General features: G+C 55.4%; 5 protein-coding genes across 5 annotated transcripts; 2 read left to right on the forward strand and 3 right to left on the reverse strand.

The window, feature by feature from the left end:
* Positions 1–102: 102 nt before the first annotated feature.
* NTE1 (phosphatidylcholine and lysophosphatidylcholine phospholipase) lies at positions 103–4,674 on the forward strand (the record flags this gene model as incomplete). The annotated part of the gene is made up of 1 exon (XM_064835708.1): positions 103–4,674. The coding sequence occupies one exon, from the start codon at positions 103–105 to the stop codon at positions 4,672–4,674; it is 4,572 nt and encodes a 1,523-aa protein (XP_064696758.1).
* A 314-nt stretch (positions 4,675–4,988) lies between these two features.
* LTS14_003004 (uncharacterized protein) lies at positions 4,989–7,826 on the reverse strand (the record flags this gene model as incomplete). The annotated part of the gene is made up of 1 exon (XM_064835709.1): positions 4,989–7,826. The coding sequence occupies one exon, from the start codon at positions 7,824–7,826 to the stop codon at positions 4,989–4,991; it is 2,838 nt and encodes a 945-aa protein (XP_064696759.1).
* Positions 7,827–8,333: 507 nt separating this feature from the next.
* On the reverse strand, positions 8,334–12,074 carry LTS14_003005 (uncharacterized protein; the record flags this gene model as incomplete). The annotated part of the gene is made up of 1 exon (XM_064835710.1): positions 8,334–12,074. The coding sequence occupies one exon, from the start codon at positions 12,072–12,074 to the stop codon at positions 8,334–8,336; it is 3,741 nt and encodes a 1,246-aa protein (XP_064696760.1).
* Positions 12,075–12,652: 578 nt separating this feature from the next.
* On the forward strand, positions 12,653–13,627 carry LTS14_003006 (uncharacterized protein; the record flags this gene model as incomplete). The annotated part of the gene is made up of 2 exons (XM_064835711.1): positions 12,653–12,883; positions 12,944–13,627. The coding sequence occupies 2 exons, from the start codon at positions 12,653–12,655 to the stop codon at positions 13,625–13,627; spliced, it is 915 nt and encodes a 304-aa protein (XP_064696761.1).
* Positions 13,628–13,787: 160 nt separating this feature from the next.
* On the reverse strand, positions 13,788–17,164 carry LTS14_003007 (uncharacterized protein; the record flags this gene model as incomplete). Its single annotated transcript, XM_064835712.1, has 3 exons — positions 13,788–13,995; positions 14,056–15,358; positions 16,279–17,164. 3 exons carry the CDS (start codon positions 17,162–17,164, stop codon positions 13,788–13,790), a joined length of 2,397 nt encoding a protein of 798 aa, XP_064696762.1.
* Between the last annotated feature and the right edge of the window lie 44 nt (positions 17,165–17,208).

The following is a 17,208-nucleotide window of genomic DNA, read 5'->3' on the forward strand; positions in this document are numbered from 1 at the left end:
GCAACTGTGATTGGACGAATAAACACTACAACTGCCACGTTGGTCGAGTATTGGACATGCAGCTTCACAATTTGCAGCGGAGCTGACTCTTGACGCTCCGCCATGGGTGACAATGTCTCGACCAGCGATCTCGCGGAGCTCGCCAGCGCCATTACCCGAACGGCTACCTCAAGCTTACCCTCCCTCGCCGCTGCAGGATCCAATATCAACGCCACTACTAATGTCCACATCCCAGTTCAACCTCAGTCGACCCTCGGCATGCTTGGAGGTCTGTTATTCGGGCTCTTCACGATTGTCCCGAGTCTGCTCTACTGGATCATCACATTCGTGACCCTGACATTACCGTCATGGCTATTCACCTTCTTATCAACGAGTCTCACGTTTACCATGAACATGACGACTCTTCTACTGATGCTGCTGGGCTTTGCCTCCACTGTGGCATGGTTCGTACGATATCGATTTCTGAATATGTACTCTCGGCTGCCGCCTGAGCCACAAAGGGAGGAGCCACAGATCGAGATCTTCCCGGACATGCAGGAGACTGACTCCAAGCCTGGGCTGTCCAACTACTTTGATGAGTTTCTGAGTGCGATCAAGGTCTTTGGCTACCTCGAGAGGCCTGTGTTCCACGAGCTCACAAGGACGATGCAGACACGGAAGCTGATCGCGGGCGAGACGCTTCTACTAGAGGAAGAGAAGGGATTCTGCTTAGTTGTTGATGGTCTGGTCCAGATCTTCGTCAAGTCAACTCGCCCATCGGATCAGCACGACAGTCATGAATCGGTGCTTACCGATGATGAGCATGCAGAAGACCGATCGAGCGGCAACCGGAGCTATCAGCTGCTAACAGAGGTCAAGAACGGTGCGCCAATGTCTTCGCTTTTCTCGATACTGGCACTCTTCACAGAAACCGTGAAATTGAGGTTTGATGAGGAAGATGATGCACCGTTAGAGACAAGTCGATCAGGACTTGACATGAAGCAGCACACTCGCTTCCCATTCCCTCATCTCGATGGAACTGCCACTCCAGAATCAGGTGCGGATAGCCCATGGCATGGAGGTCCATCGAGGCCACAATCTAGACATAGACGATTGTCCACCATGAAGGATCCACCGCCATTCACCCTAGACGGCACTGCTGACACTCAGCACCTTCACCCCAGCAGTAGCAGGAGACCGAGCATGTCAAGGCTGCACGGCAATGGTCCACGTAGGCCTAAGAAGCAAGGCTCAGTCCATCCAGATATCGTGGCTAGGGCTGCCGTGGATACGACCATTGCCATCATACCTGCAAGCGCTTTCCATCGCATTACGAAAATTTACCCAAAAGCAACTGCACACATCGTGCAAGTCATACTGACCAGATTACAACGAGTGACGCTTGGTACGGTACATTCGTACTTGGGAATGACGAGTGAGGTGCTTCGGACAGAACGACTCATGGACACGTATACGACATACGATCTTCCGGACTTTCTACGTGGCGAAGCATTATCACGGCTGAAAGACAAGTTCAACAAAGATCAGGAGCGCATAGGCTCCGAGGAGAGCATGAAAGGCATAGCCTTGCACAATCCACGACTTGCACAGCGCAAACGACGTACGAGCAGTAATTTGCGCCGTGAGACTGCTGTCAACGCACGTTTCGCAATGCGCCAAGGGAGTATACAGATCAATGATTTTGAAGGTGATCGTGGAACTGTAAGTGCTGGTGATCTGCTCACGAATATACATGCTGCAAGGGCAAACGGGCGGACACAGAAGACCGGAAGCTTCTCACAGCCATACTCGGCGCCAAGACAGGTCAATGGTCACTCGTACGCACCACATGAACAAACCCACGATGGCTTTAATGTAGATGACAGCCCTCGAGCACATATGCACCGACAAGAATCAATGGACGAAGATATGATCTTTAGAGAATCTATCATGGAGTGTATGGCGAAGGCAATCGGCCTGTCAGGTACAAAAGGTGGCCTCTTGAATCCCACTTCTGCTGCACAGTCGCCTCGATTAGTGTCGTTCGACCCGAAGAGACAGAGCGCAGTGTTCAACAATGCCTTTGGCTTCATTGACCCATACGAAGGCTCACTGGACGATTCAGAGTCAACCGCATCACAATCAGCATATAGCTCAGGCGGCACTGTGAACATACTGGAAGATCTGAAGAACGAGATCGAGATCGTCTACTTTCCGAAGGACTCTGTGCTTGTGGAGGAAGGTGAACGCAACCCTGGCGTGTACTATGTCATTGATGGGTTCCTGGATGTCAGTGCGTCGATGGAAGGCGATCAGAATACAGAGAATATGCTTGGCACCCAACCATATGCCAGCAAGGTGGAACTCCCGGAGCTTTTGGGCCGTGGAAGTGAGAAGCGCACTTCGACCAGCAGATCCAAGTCTACTGGTGGTGAGCAGCAGAAGCGCAAGAAGCAATCACAGCGAAGCTTGTACCTGATAAAGCCAGGCGGCCTTGCTGGGTACCTCGGAAGTGTCTCTTCACATCGCTCATCGATAGACGTGACAGCTAAGACAGATGTTTACGTTGGGTTTTTGCCGCGAGCTGCAATTGACCGGATTGTCGACCGACACCCAGTTGTGCTGCTGACCATGGCTAAGCGTCTGACGAGCCTGCTACCAAGGCTGATCCAGCACATCGACTTTGCGCTCGAGTGGGTGCAAGTTGACGCGGGCCAAGCAATCTACCACCAGGGCGATGAGAGCGATGCTATCTACATCGTGCTCAACGGTCGTTTGCGGGGCATACAAGAGAAGCCAGATGGCAGAATGGAAGTCATTGGCGAATATGGGCAAGGCGATAGTGTCGGTGAGCTTGAAGTCCTTACGGAGTCAACTAGACCCGGCACCCTACACGCGATAAGAGACACCGAGCTCGCCAAGTTCCCGAAGACGCTGTTCAATAGTCTTGCACAGGAGCATCCAGGCATTACGATTAAGGTGTCGAAGATCATCGCCTCGCGCATGCGTGCTTTAATTGAAAATCCTATGACCGAGCCTGCAGCCAACGAGAGTAAGCTGGCTGTATCGAGACCAAAGGCAACTTCGAACATGAATCTAAGGACTGTGGCGATTGTACCCTGTACTGCTGGCGTGCCGGTCGTGGAATTCGGCAATAAGCTACAAGCAGCGCTCCTCCAGATTGGCACAGTGAACGGCGTCACAACATTGAACCAATCCTCGATCCTCAATCACCTCGGCAGACATGCTTTCAGTCGGATGGGAAAGCTGAAGCTGTCCCAATATCTTGCAGACTTGGAGGAGAAGTATGGTCTTGTGCTGTATGTGGCTGACACAAGCGTCAAGTCGCCTTGGACCCAGACCTGCATCAGCCAGGCGGACTGCATATACCTTGTTGGCATCGCAGAAGGCTCTCCCAACATCGGCGAGTACGAACGCTTCCTCCTGACCACGAAGACTACTGCCCGCAAGGAGCTGGTACTCCTACATACCGAACGCTACTGCCCACCAGGCACAACTCGAGCTTGGCTCAGAAACAGGACCTGGATCAACGGCGGCCATCATCACGTCCAGATGGCTTTCCGCAATGCTCCCGAACCAGTCAACCCCGTGCCAAAGCGCTTCGGAAACGCCCTCAAGCAACGAGTCCAAGTCCTCCAAGCCGAGATCCACAAATACACCTCCCGCCGCGTCCGTCAAACGCCCCTCTACTCCGCCGAAACCCCCTTCAAAGGCGATTTTCACCGCCTCGCCCGCCGCCTCTGCGGCAAATCCGTTGGTCTCTGTCTCGGAGGCGGCGGCGCACGCGGTCTAGCCCACGTGGGAGTCATTCGCGCGCTCGAAGAAGCCGGCCTACCTATTGACATCGTCGGCGGAACCTCCATAGGCGCCTTCATCGGCGCCGTCTACGCTCAAGACGCGGATGTTGTTCCCATGTACGGTCGGGTAAAGAAGTTCGCAGGCCGCATGGGCAGTGTCTGGCGTTTCGCCCTCGACCTCACATACCCTTCCGCCTCCTACACCACCGGCCACGAATTCAACCGAGGGATCTTCAAAACATTCGGGGATAGTCAGATTGAGGATTTCTGGCTGGATTTCTACTGCAACAGCACGAACATCAGTAAATCCCGCTCCGAGATCCACACAAGCGGATACGTCTGGCGCTACGTCCGCGCATCCATGTCCTTAGCCGGTCTCCTGCCCCCCATGTGCGACGAAGGCAACATGCTCCTCGACGGCGGCTACACCGACAACCTCACCGTTTCGCACATGAAATCCCTAGGAGCCGAAATCATCTTCGCCGTCGACGTCGGAGCCCTAGACGACAGCACGCCGCAGAACTACGGCGACAGCCTCTCGGGTTTCTGGGCCAGTCTCAACCGCTGGAACCCCTTTTCCTCCTACCCCAACCCGCCCACTCTAGCCGAAATCCAGGCCCGACTCGCCTACGTCAGTTCCGTGGACTCGTTGGAGAAGAGCAAGAGGGTTGCCGGGTGTAGGTATATGCGCCCGCCGATCGAGGCGTATGGGACGTTGGAGTTTGGGAAGTTCGATGAGATTTATCAGGTGGGGTATCAGTTTGGGAGGAGGTATTTGGAGGGGTTGAGGGAGGAAGGGGTTTTGCCTGTTATGGAGGAGACGGAGGAGAGGCGGAATTTGCGGCGGACGATGGCGCCGAGGAGGGCGAGTATTTGAGATTTTTCTGTTATGAGACCAAAGGGGGGCATATATGGGTGGTGAAGATGATAGTTGGTTGGCATGCGAGCATGAGTCGTGAAGGCGTAAAGGTGGGTTTGATGGCTTATTCAGAGATACCCTTCACAATCTGAATCGTTCTGCCGCGGTATGCTACGGCAACAAGTGCGCACTGTACAAACACCCATGCCTCACAGGCCCCCAAAAGCCCATTCCCCGAAAAAAAAAAAACGCCTCGCTATGCCAAACCTCACATACCCAAACCAAAGAACTCTCCCCTCCATAACCCCCTACCCAGCTCAACCCAACTCGCCTCAATTCCCCTCAATAATCCTCCTCCCCGCCTCCCTCACCCTCCCCGCCACCCTCCCAACCCAAACCCCCGCCTTCTCCCACTCCCCCCTCTCCATCGCATCCCTCACAAACGGAAAGATCCCCACCCCACCTCCCACCCCATCCTCCCCCACCGGCCCAAAAACGCTATGTTTGAACTGACACCTCCCCGGCATCCCCCCACCATGAGGACACTGCGCATTATCCTGCAGATCTAAGAGATCGGTTTCGAAGCGCGCGAGGCGGTTGTTGTATTCAAGGCGTTTGGCGGCGAAGCCGCGGGTTTCCAGCCCCCCAGAGGCGAGGACGTTGGAGGTCCAGGTTTCTTCGAATTTGTGGAAGGTGTTTGCTTGCTCGGTTAGGGCGGCGATGGCTTGTGTGAGTGGATTTACTGTGAATCCCGTGGCGGTTTGTAAGTCCCCGGCGGATGCGTGCTGGAGATTCTGTTGTTGGGCCCAGAGGCCCGCGGCGTGGCGTTCAAGGTCTTGGGTCCATGTTTGGAGTTTCGCCGCGTAGGAGCGAATATCATAGGGTATCATCGGACGATCGGCGAGTTCGAGGATGAGGAGGGTCCAGATTTGGGCGAGAGTGGAATGGTATGCGAAGTCCGGGGTGGGGTCGCCGTAAGTTTCCATCCAGGCTAGAGTGTCATGGCAGGAGTTATAGGGAAAGTATTTCTCGCGTGCGCCGGTGCCGGCGACGAAGGAGAAGTCGAGGGAGGAGGTCCCCGCTATGGATTGGAAGGCGGCGTAGTCGCTGGCGTGGCCTAGGGGTTGGAAGGCGGAGGAGTGTTGGGCCCATTTTTGTTTGAGGGTGAGGGTGTCGTTGGTTTCGGGGGCGGAGATGCGGTCGAGGACGTGGAGGAGCGGGCGTTCCCAGACTGGGGACCCCGAAGCGGTGAATATATCTCCAAAGACGCCGGTATCGACGTTGATGTAGGCGAGGGCGTTTTCGCGTAGGAAGTCGGTGGTGTCTTCTACGTACTCGGTGCTGCCGATGTTGTTATATTCGCCTGCGTCGAAGCTTACGAATTCGATGGTCCGGAGGGGACGCCAATTGAGTTTCTTGAGTTCGCCGAAGATGCGCACGACTTCCATCATGACTGCACTGCCTGAGCCGGGGGATACAGCGCCAAAGCACCACGCGTCTCGGTGGTTGCCGACGAGAATCTTCTTCTGCGGCTGCTCGAGCCCTTCCATCATGCCGTGCAAATTCCAGATCTCCTGCAGTGGATTCTCATCATTCATGTTCTTCAGGTGCACGATCGGTACATCTGCATCCTCCGCCTCAGCCGTCCCGCTAAACCAATGCTTGTCCAACCCATCGCCCGGCCAATGAACCCAGCTGAACGGCACAGACGCGCCATGCCCGTCCAAAGCCTTGATCAGATCCTTCGCGTCCCGCCATGCCAACGGCAAAGACGGTATACTCGGCAACCCCCGATTACCCTCCATACTCAGCCTAGGTATCTTCGAGTCACTATGACTAGCAAAACCCGGCGTAAGCGGATCCCCCAGCACCCAGTCACCCATCCCCACATCACCCCTCTGCACCATATCGTCCGGCGGCCGCCAGGCACTATCCTCCGCCACATCCGAAGGCGAAGAATACATCAGCACCCCCACACACCCCGCCTCCTGCGCCGCCCTCAACTTCCACCCCGCATCAGCCTGCGTCCCGCCAAAATTCACCAACGCCACAGACCCATTCACCACAACCCCATTCTCCCTCAACCAAGCATAGTCATCCCAACTCCCCCCATTAGCATAAACCAAATGCCCCTCCACCTCCCCACTCCAACTATGACCCTGCCAAGCCCCAATCTGCACTCGCCCGGGCACAGCCTGCTCCTCCTCCAACCTCGCCGTCCACCTCGCTCCCTCCGGCCGCATAATCTCCACTCCCCTCTCGCCCGGATAATTCAAATAAACATGATATGGCAAAAGCGCCACCTGATCAAATACTCCCTGCTCCGTCCACATACCCTCCATCCACTTGGCCAGATACAGATCCCCTTCCGTCCCCGCCACATGATCAAAAGAAGTGATGTGCTCCAGCGTCTGCCGGATGTTCTCCCCAGAAGTATGTTCCAACACAAACCGGCGCACGGCTTCGGGATCGAAACGGTTCCCTAGTCCCCTACGAGATCCAGGAAAGAGGTCGAAAGCGAATAAGAAGTAGATGAAAGTGAGCAGTGTAAACAAGCCGGCCAGTCTCGCGGCAGTAGGACCAGAAAGCCGATAGCGTTCCGGCACACCAACCCTCGACACGAACCGACTCAACCAGGTCCTCGTATCCGGCCGCGCCTCCCCTTCTTCATCCGTATCCACGGGTCTATACAAGGAGCGGAAAGAAGGGATAGGGAATCGTAGATTGGACAGTGTGGCTCCCAAGCTAGACAATTGCCGGCCCCACTTCCTCCCACTTCGTATCCGGACCCGATGGTATAAGCGCGGACTCCGACGGGAGGAGTCCGGGTAGGAGGGGTCGAGGTAGTCCAGCTCCTCGATTTGTCGCCGTTCGATGTCGTTGTTGTGCCCGTTCACTTCGGGGAGGCGGAGATCATCGGCTTCTTCGTCTTCGTCTTCGGCGTCGAAGCCGAGGCTCGTGCGGGCGGATTCCACGGTGGGGTGGTGGTAGGTCAGCAGCCCCTCCCTCTCCGCTGTGTTGTTGTTGGTGGCATTGTCGTGGGTGTCTTGGGAGGAAGTGGATCGCGAGGCCGTCGCTTCGTCGTACGAGGGGATGGGGATATTGGCGTATTGAGCGTATTTGTCCTCCATCATGTGCTCATCGTCGTCGTCGTGGTCGCCAGCAGCCATCGTGGGCGCTGTGAGGGGGTTTATCGTGCTTCGTTCATCCGGTGGTTGTGTGTCTGTCGCGCACGTGATAGGTGATGTTGTTCAATCGTGCCCCATGTAGAGTCATATCGTGTATTTGCGCGGGATATGATACAGAAATAGCAATCAAAAAGAACAATAGATAGCAATAGCGATAGTAATGGTAATAGTAATTCGAACCGCCTCCTGCCCAGAGTCGAGACACACGTCAGATCATCCCCAGACATCTCGGGTCGGAACATATATCCGCCTTCCCGTGCCTTCCGATATGAGTTCACCGTAGACATAAAGGATTCTAGAAGAAGTATAAGATGTCCTTGGTAATGGTACGTATATATGTATGAACTGTATATGCGATACAAGACTTCAGGCGATGGCTAGCACTACCCACACACACAGCAAGCCCGTCATAAACACACCCGCCCTGTAACCTACCTCGCTTTCCCCATCACAACTCAAAGCGTCCTCAATCCTCCCCCCATATCGTTGTTACGTCTTCGACACCGACCCAACCTGTTCCTCCACACTCTTCCTCAAACCCAGAACAGCCGCACTACCCGGGCTCCCCTCACTCATCCCCTGCGGCTCTTCCACTAGATGATCATCAACCACCGGCGTAATCGGGCCCTCAGCATTCGCATTCCCAGCATCCAAACTCGTCCTCACAACCGCACCAGCCGGACTCTTCACAGACCCAGCCCCAGACCCAGGCGTCCTCGAAATAATGGGAGAAGTAGGCGCTAACCCCCGATGCCCATCCGTGTACGCCACCCTACTCGTGCTAGACGAACCATGCACACCGCTCTGACTCCGCCCCTCACCCTCAGGACTTACATGCGCCTTCTCCGGCGCCTGCACCCTCGCAGCCGCCACCTGGGGATTAATCAACCGCTGCACCAACGTCCTCTCATCCACATCCGTATCATCATCCTCCTCCTCGCCCCAAACCGCCTCATCCCAAGCAACCCCCGCCCCAACCGACCCCATACTGTCCTCTCTGATAACCTGTGGCCTTCCCCTCACCCCGCCGCCCGGCCCCTTAGAACTATTACTCCCCCTCATCCCCCCCCTCGGAACCTCCAACCCCACAAGCTCATCCCTCGCCTCCCTCATCTCACTCCTCGACCTCTCCGGCGGCGTCCGGGCCGTCTGATCGCGAACCTGCTCCCCGCCATCATCAAGCGGCTCCTCCAACGGCCGCGCCCGCTCCCGCGCCGGCTCATCTTCGTCTCGTGTGCGAGCGGAATAGTTATCACCGAAATGCGTATCGCAGAGATGTTTCACCACGGGCCATCCGTACGCGTTCGCGAACATCCGGCGCACGATCATGTTGTTGTGCGCGTCCGGTTCTAACCTCACCAGAACTTTCCTCCAGGATAAATCTTTATGGTACGCCCGGGCGATTTTCTCCTCGACTTTCATCGCGCCTGCTTCTGTCGTCGTCGTGGTGGTGCTGGAGTCCTGGGAATTGAGCGAGGCGTTCGAGGCATGACTTCCCAAAGTCTTGACGCTCGTGTCGCCGCTGGAAAAAGATCTCGTGAGTCTCGACCCTGGCCGTTTGATCGGAGGTGGCGGGATGTCTTCGGGATGATAAACGCGATCGTGGAAAATCGTCCTCGAACGACTCGTGGGATCCGTGATCCACTGGCCACTCGGCAACGGCGGGTGCAGGATATCGCCCGCGGACTCGAAGATGGAGGTTTTAGGCGGGGCTTGTAATTCCCCCGTTTCGGTGTTGAGAAGGGTGTCGCCGCGCGTGGCTTTGGGCCGTTTGTGTGACTGCGACTGCGATTGGCCGGTGTGGTGGTGTGTTAGGGAGGGCCGCATGGTGGGGTTGTTGGTCGTCGTGCCCTCTACACCTTGTGCCACCTCCTCTGGAAGTTCGTCCTCGCCTGACCGCATAGTCTGGGCACGAGAGAGGGTTTTGCGCGTCTTCTTCGACATGGACGGGGGCGTTTTCGCGGTGGAGGGGTCGGAGGCGTTGGGTTTGAAGAAGTCGAGGAAGGTGTCGAACATACCCTTCTCTTGCGTCTGAGGAGGTCTGTGTCCAACGGAACCATTCGCGTGCCGTTGTGGCGGCACCGACTCCCCCTCATTATCCCCATCATAACTCATCCTCTGATTCCCCCGCTTATTGTCCTCCGCCACCTCATTCTCCGCAGGTAAAGGAACCGCATCCCCCTCCCCCCGCCTGAAATCCTCATCATCCATTTCATCCTCCTCCCCCCCAACGCCCATCCCACCCCCATAAACACCCCCGACCCCAACCCCTTGAGCAACCCCACCAACATCAACATTCCTCCTCACGGCCCCCGCATTCGCCCCCGTAAGCTCCGCCCACCCCCACTCCGCCACCGTCCCAATCAACCCATTCTCCCGCCTCGCCTTCTCCACCTTGCCCAACCCCCTCCAATCCAAAAACAACAAACAGCTCGTCCGCAGCGGCACGATCCCATCATTCACCACATTCGAATAAACCGTCCGGTTGCGGAACATTCTTAAAACCTGATGCGCTGGGCCCGTGGGCAAGATGCGGAGGAGGGGTTTCGCGGCGGGGTCTTCGGCTTGTCCCTTTTCCCCATCCTTGGCTCCACTACCGCTATGAGTACTACTACCACCACCTAAACCCCCAATCACAGCATTCCATCCTCCTCTCGCTAGGGTGTTAGGCCGCCAACTCAACCCCAAGTCCTGGCCCGTGCGTCCCACGAGCCCGAAATCCAGCGCAAATTTAACATACAGTGGATTCTCATTGCTCAGACCCAACATCGGGGAAGCCAGACAAATAAAATTCACCGGCTGGATTTGTTGGAAAAAGGTCGGGCTGTGCTTGTGGATGTAGGCTATAGCGTACGTCTGGATGAGGCCGCCGAGACTGTGGCCGAGGAAGGAGATGCTGGTGAATTTATAGGGGAGGTCTTCTGCTCTCTGGGCTTGAGATTGGCCTTTTGTGGGGTGGTGCACGCTACTACCCACATGCGACGGCGGACCATCACGCCTGGCTTTGTCGGCGTCGGTGCGAAAGGGGTCGCTGAAGGTTTTGGATAAGGGTTTCTTGACCGGGAGGAAAGGTTGGTCTGGGTAGGTGAAGCGGAGGATGTACTTGGCCAGTCGCTTTCCCAGGTATTGGATCCCGTTTTCGGTGCGGACGGCGTTGCCGGTGAAGCCGCGGACGATGGTTTCTTCTTCGTCGTCGCCTTCGTCGGCGCCGGATATGTCTTCTTGGCCGCCGGAGAGGGGGGCTGTGGATGTTTCTTCTTTGTTTTGGTCGGAAGGAGCTGAGTCTTCGGTGGTGGACTCACCTTTCCGCTCTTTCTCTTGCTTGCGATATGCGGCTTTGCGCTCCTTGGCGTCTAGGCGGGCTTGCTTGACTGTGGCATCGATACTCTCTTTCAAGAACAGCATGTCGGCTCCAACATTGCTATGTAGACCATGCGTCACCACAACCAGATGGACATTCTTCCTCTTCTTCTTCGGCTGCTCGGGCTTCGACTTCTCCTCTTTCCTCGTTCCCCGATCATGTTCCGGCTGTTCGTCCCAGGTCGGCAAAGCAGGCTTGTCCCACAAGGTCTCCACATCCTCTGCCACTAACCTCACAGCCTTGGAGTACACCCCCGCCGTCATCACATTCCCTTGCCGTCTTGCCCTCTTACGCTCCGGCTCAGAAGACTGCTGTTCTTTAATCTGTCCCGGAGCACCATGTCCATGCCCCGCCACCGCAGCAAACCCAAGCTCCAGACTCCTCTCATCCCTCCCCACCAGCACCTCGAAATGGACGGAAGCGGAATTGCTAAACAGGATCTGTGACGTGACCTCAACAATCCACGTCATACTCTTCTCCTTGTCCTGACCTCCCCCTCCACTCCGCTGCTCCGAGCTGATCCGCCGCATCCCCAAATCCGCCCCCGTCTCCCGTATCTCCTCCGGCACCGTCAACTTAGTCAGCCAGCTCCCGCCCGCCTTGAGCATGGGTTCGTACTCCGGCACGCCATAACGTTCCGGCTCCTCCACCTTCTTGTGCGGGTTAAAGGTCGACGGGTAGGCGGCGACATGTAAGACATACGGCCCACGAAGCCATGCCGCTCGTAATGGGATGGCCGAGGTATTCTTAATCTTCACGTGCAGGTGGTGGGGTGTGGGCAGGATGCGGTCGTTGCTCGGGGTGTAGGTGAGGGTGTAGCGCACGATCTCGCCGACTTTGACGCTGCCGGCTTGGTGGACGAGCAGCATTGCGGGCGGATGGTTCGGAGTGGATATATATGCAGTATATGCAGTATGTTGTTGTGGCTGCCTCTCCTGCACTATACAGTACTTCAGTCGGAGATTCTTCTATGATATTGTTACTGTTCTTGTTCGGCAGCTACTTGAGCAGCTTGAGCAGGTGTTATTGTGCTCCCTGTACCGACCACATCCTTCGCACTCCTCACACCACTATTGTAGCTCTCCTCAGTCTCGTCTGAACTTTGGACGATGATAGCAGGCACATGATCTGTACATCCTTCGACAATGTTTCATCCTTCGACAATGTTTCATCCACCACCACCACCCACGCGACGATCATGCGGCATGACGAAACCTTACTAAACTCAATAATCTCAGCCACAATCTCCAGACTTCAGTGGCTTCACCAACCGCTCCTTCCCAACTCGGCACTCTTCACTATATATAGTTCCTAAACAACAACCCATCATGGCGGGTCCCATTATTATTCTTTCCTAATCTCAACAACAATATGTAAACCATAACACCATACCGTGACTTGTACTCTACCTCCCATGTCATCATCATCAACAACCCACCCTAGCAAAATGCCCACCCAACGCCACCTCCTCCTCTGCTTCGACGCCTTCGGAACCCTCTTCACCCCCAAACGCCCCATCCCGCAACAATACGGCGACGTCGCCCGCTCTCTAGGCCTTTCTGGCTTCACAGACGACCAAGTCCACTCCTCCTTCCGCGCAGCCTTCAAAGCCGAAGCCAAGAAGAATCCGACTTTCGGGAAAGCTAATGGCATGGATCCTACTACTTGGTGGACGAATGTAACTATCAATCATTATTTCAACAGCGATCGATGTGTTTTCATACTGATTTAATTCGAGATCATCCACAACACCTTCCACCCCCTCACCAACCCCGACAACAACAACAACAACACAAGCCTGCCCCCCGACCTCGCCCCGAAACTTCTCCACCGCTTCGCCTCGGAGGAAGGCTATAATCTCGCTCCAGGCACCATCCCGCTCCTCCAAACCCTCCGCGCCATTCCACCAGCTCCCATCGACAAACTCGCCATCGGCATCATCACGAACTCGGATGATCGGGTCCCCGGTATCCTCACCTCCCTAGGCCTTCGCGTGAGCCCCCTCGTATACAGTGGCGACAACAGCTCCACAGTCCCAAATCCAGAGGAGGAGTATGATATAGATTTCACCGTCCTATCCTACGACGTCGGGCACGAGAAACCGGATCGACGGATCTTTGACGCTGCGGAGGAACTACTGATCTCTCTACCTATAGCGCAAGGTACAGAGGCGGGGGAGTGGCAGAAAGTTTATGTGGGGGATGAGTATGGTAAGGATGTTGTTGGGGCGGGGGAGGCTGGGTGGGGTGCTGTGCTACTCGGTGAGGATGCTGCAGAAATTCACGATGACGTTCTGAGGATCTCGGAAGGTCATGGTGGCGATTTACTCGAGGTTCTGCACGCTGGACAGGCAGTATCGGTCAAGGACTTCACTGTGCTCGCGCAGTCACTAGGTCTGCCGACCTCTCAGAGCGAGCCTTGACCAAGTAGCTGCGGAAGCGATTTGTGAAATACGATCCCGGAGGAATGAGAGATGTTGCTTCTTTCGTCAGGATTCTCGCGGCTCCCAATGGCCGGAGCCAGGAAGACTGGCTCGGCGACCATGACCATGCGAGGACACGTCTACGCTACGTACTCATGTTTTATCTGCATACGGCTTCGATGCCGGCCGCGACTGCAAGCATCTTCGCCTCGCCGAGAGGCAATCCCAGGATCTCGAGCCCGACCGGCAATTCCGGCCCGTCTGGATCTTCGGCCACGTCTCTCGACTTCCCCACCGGCACTGAGACGGCTGGGAACAATAGCTGGCTAGCAATGACCGTGTTAGTTGGGAAATTGAGGCAGGTCCACCTGATGGGGAAAGTCAGCTTCCGTTATCTCACTATGCGGCAGGTCTATCGGACAACGCACCGCATATCCAGCACATCCTGCGTCTTAGGCGCTAAGAGCTGACACGTCGGATATATTATCGCGTCAAGATCATGCTTCGCAAACAACGACGCCACGAGGCGCTGGAACTTCGCCTGCTCATCGAGTCGACGACCGTTGTGAGGATTCATGGTGTGGTCTGCTGGCGCTTTGACAAGGACATCTATAAGATCGAGCGCTTTGTGGTACTTGCCTTCCTTCTGCAGATCTTCGATCTTGAGATGTGCGAGGTCCGGGCGTGAGCCGAGGAAATCGTTGATGTCGGTTTTGGAGCGCACGGCGTACATTGATGTGAAGGAGGTGTAGTGGTCGAGGTCGACGATGTCCACGTCGATTAGATCTGCGCCGGCTTCTTTCAGGCTTGAGAGCGTGGTGTTGAGGACTTGAGTGATGCCTTTGTGGGTACCGAAGGCCCTTCTGAGCACACCGAGACAGTGGCCTTTCGTCTTCGGATTCTTCACAGCATCGCTAAACGGTGTGGAAGAGGCTGGAACAGCCATGGCATTTACAGCTGTGTACTCGTCCGCTTCATCAAACCCAACAACAACATCAAGAATCTTGGCGGCGTCCGCAACAGTCTTCGTCATGGGTCCAGGTGTATCTTGCGTAACAACAAGCGCAGACATCCCATCCCTACTAATGCGACCTGGAGTGACACGAACACCCACCAAGCCGCAGAAGCTAGATGGCAGACGAATGCTACCACCCGTGTCGCCTCCGATAGCAGCAATGGCCATCCCTGCTGCTACAGCTGCACCACTACCGCTCGACGATCCTCCTGGCTCTCTACTGAGATCGTACGGATTCTTCGTCGTACCACTTAGAGACGATGTGGAGAACCACGATGCCGCCCAATCCGGCATCGTACTCTTACCAAGAATAACAGCGCCCGCCTCTCGCAGCTTTCGCACAAGCGTGGCATCGCGTTGTGGTACATAGTCTTTACATACTTCGCTCCCGAATGCTGTCGCGATGCCTGCTGTTTCGATTTGATCTTTGATTACGAATGGGGCACCATGTAACGGTCCTCGTTTGGCCGGGTCAAGCTTGTCGAGAGCTTCGGCATCTGCTAGTGCATTTTCGTTGAGCGCCGTGATTGCATTGATGTCGCCGTCGAGCTGTTTGATAGCTTCTAGGTATTGTTCCGTTACGTCTTTGGCTGTCGTCTTGCCGCTTTGTATGGCTTCTTGCACTTCTGCTATCGTTTGGTACGGCGTTTGTGCGGCAAGCATGATGGGCCGGATGATCTTTCGTGTGCCTTTGAAAGCTTCCTGAGAAGCAAACGCTATATCACTTTGCGATTGTCACATTATTCGCCACGGCCAAGTTGGCCGACGGGCAGCTTCGGGACGCTTCCCAAGCGCCCGCGGCGTGGAAAGCTCCTGCGATAAGCATCTTGCTTTATCAAAACAGCGTCTGTCATAGAGATCGTAAGCTGTGAAGCCACGGACGGGATAGCCTCAGTAGAGCTCTCGTGTACGTCGACCACTGCGATTGCACCAGGCGCACTAATAAATACATCAGCTCTCGCTCAGCAGAATCAATACAACGCCAGCCTCACCTCTGTCTTCGAGCACCCCTCGTCATGCTCAATACAAAACAACGTCGTACAACTGCGGCACCGTCTCGTGCAAATCTTCTCACACTCCTCGCACGTCCGCCCACATCCGAAGCAATCTCTATGCACGCCGATGACCTGCACAGCATCAGCCGAGCACTCCTACAAAGCCTATACGTTTCTTGCAATAAAAGGGCAATATCAGCCCCACATCCCATTGCTACCAGCTCCTATCATCATCTCGCTCACAAGACAACGCTCAACGCAAAGATGATTGTATACCTTGACTGTTGCGCCTGAACCTGCTGCCGGCCCACCTGCAGTACTTCCAGTCCATCCATTTCGTTGCAATTCGTTTCGTGTCTCGATCTGTTGCATCTCCGTCCGTTGATGAACTCTCGATATAGGCTCCTCGTAGCAATCCTCGCACCACCAACGATTACAGCGTTCGCACCAGCGTCCTCGTAAGCAGTCTTCGCAGCGGAGGATAAGTTTGGGCATGCTTCCACCGTCTGGACGGTGTTGTGGGTATTGTGCTGCTCGGACGGTCGATGAATGTAACGGAGCGGGACCGAGAAGTGGTAGCGTGTCCTCTGCACTTTTACTAAAGATTGCCGGTCCTTCAGGGCACGAATGGCATGTCTCACATCCTGACGGTCCCAGGGCGACTGTAGCGATAGTTGGTTGTAAGAAGTCCTCGCTCGCTGTCTTACTTATCTCATGGCGAGGTCCACGGCATAGTACGGCGTCGAAAGTAACGATTCCTCTACATGCATTGAGCGTGTCAGGCCACTCGGATTGCGGTCGACGAAGTGCTCGTCCAGTACTGTGATACCACTTCGTTTCCTCGTCGCCGAAATCAGCAAGCAGTGCATCGGAAGATCGTTCGTTCCATTGTGCGCCGATCTGAGCACCTTCCGAAGCCATCACTCCCAGTGCCTGTGAGCCTTCGAGTCTCTGCTGATGGCCGATGACAAAACTCGCATCGTCTTTTGGTCCGAAGAAGTAGAGTGCTTTCAACTTAGGCGTCCCTTCAGCACGTGTAGGCCGAACAATATACCGTAGAACTTGCTGCAACTTCGTCTGGTTGAGATTCTTCGCCTCACGGATGCTGAGAACCCTGACGTTGTACCGGTCCTCAGCCACAATCTCGCGGACAAGATCGGCAGGAACTGACAGTCCGTCCAAAACCAAAGTCTGCACATGCCGTAGAATAGTCTGTCGCTGTAGCTGGGAGAAGATTCCTCGTAAGGGCCCGGAATAAAAGTCGTCCTCCGTCAACGATTCATCCATACGTTCTGCTCGCCACGACATGCCACCAACATCGATTGGCGAGGAGTCTATACGAGCCGACGAGATGTCTGTGAGGTCAACATAGCGCCAGACATCCGCTTGGGCTCCAATGACAAGACGAAAGGTCTTGCTTGTGGCTGAGAGGGCGAGCAGATTCCGGGCCGGGATATATGGTGCTGTTTGGCGAAGTATCAGTGAGTTGCTCAAAACGTCTAGCAATGTCGTTGGAAGATCCTCCATGATTTTGACGGTCTATGCATGAGAATGGAAATACGGAAACCGAA

Source organism: Recurvomyces mirabilis (assembly GCF_035927965.1).
Source record: "Recurvomyces mirabilis strain CCFEE 5264 chromosome Unknown scaffold_6, whole genome shotgun sequence".
Classification (NCBI taxonomy): domain Eukaryota; kingdom Fungi; phylum Ascomycota; class Dothideomycetes; order Mycosphaerellales; family Teratosphaeriaceae; genus Recurvomyces; species Recurvomyces mirabilis.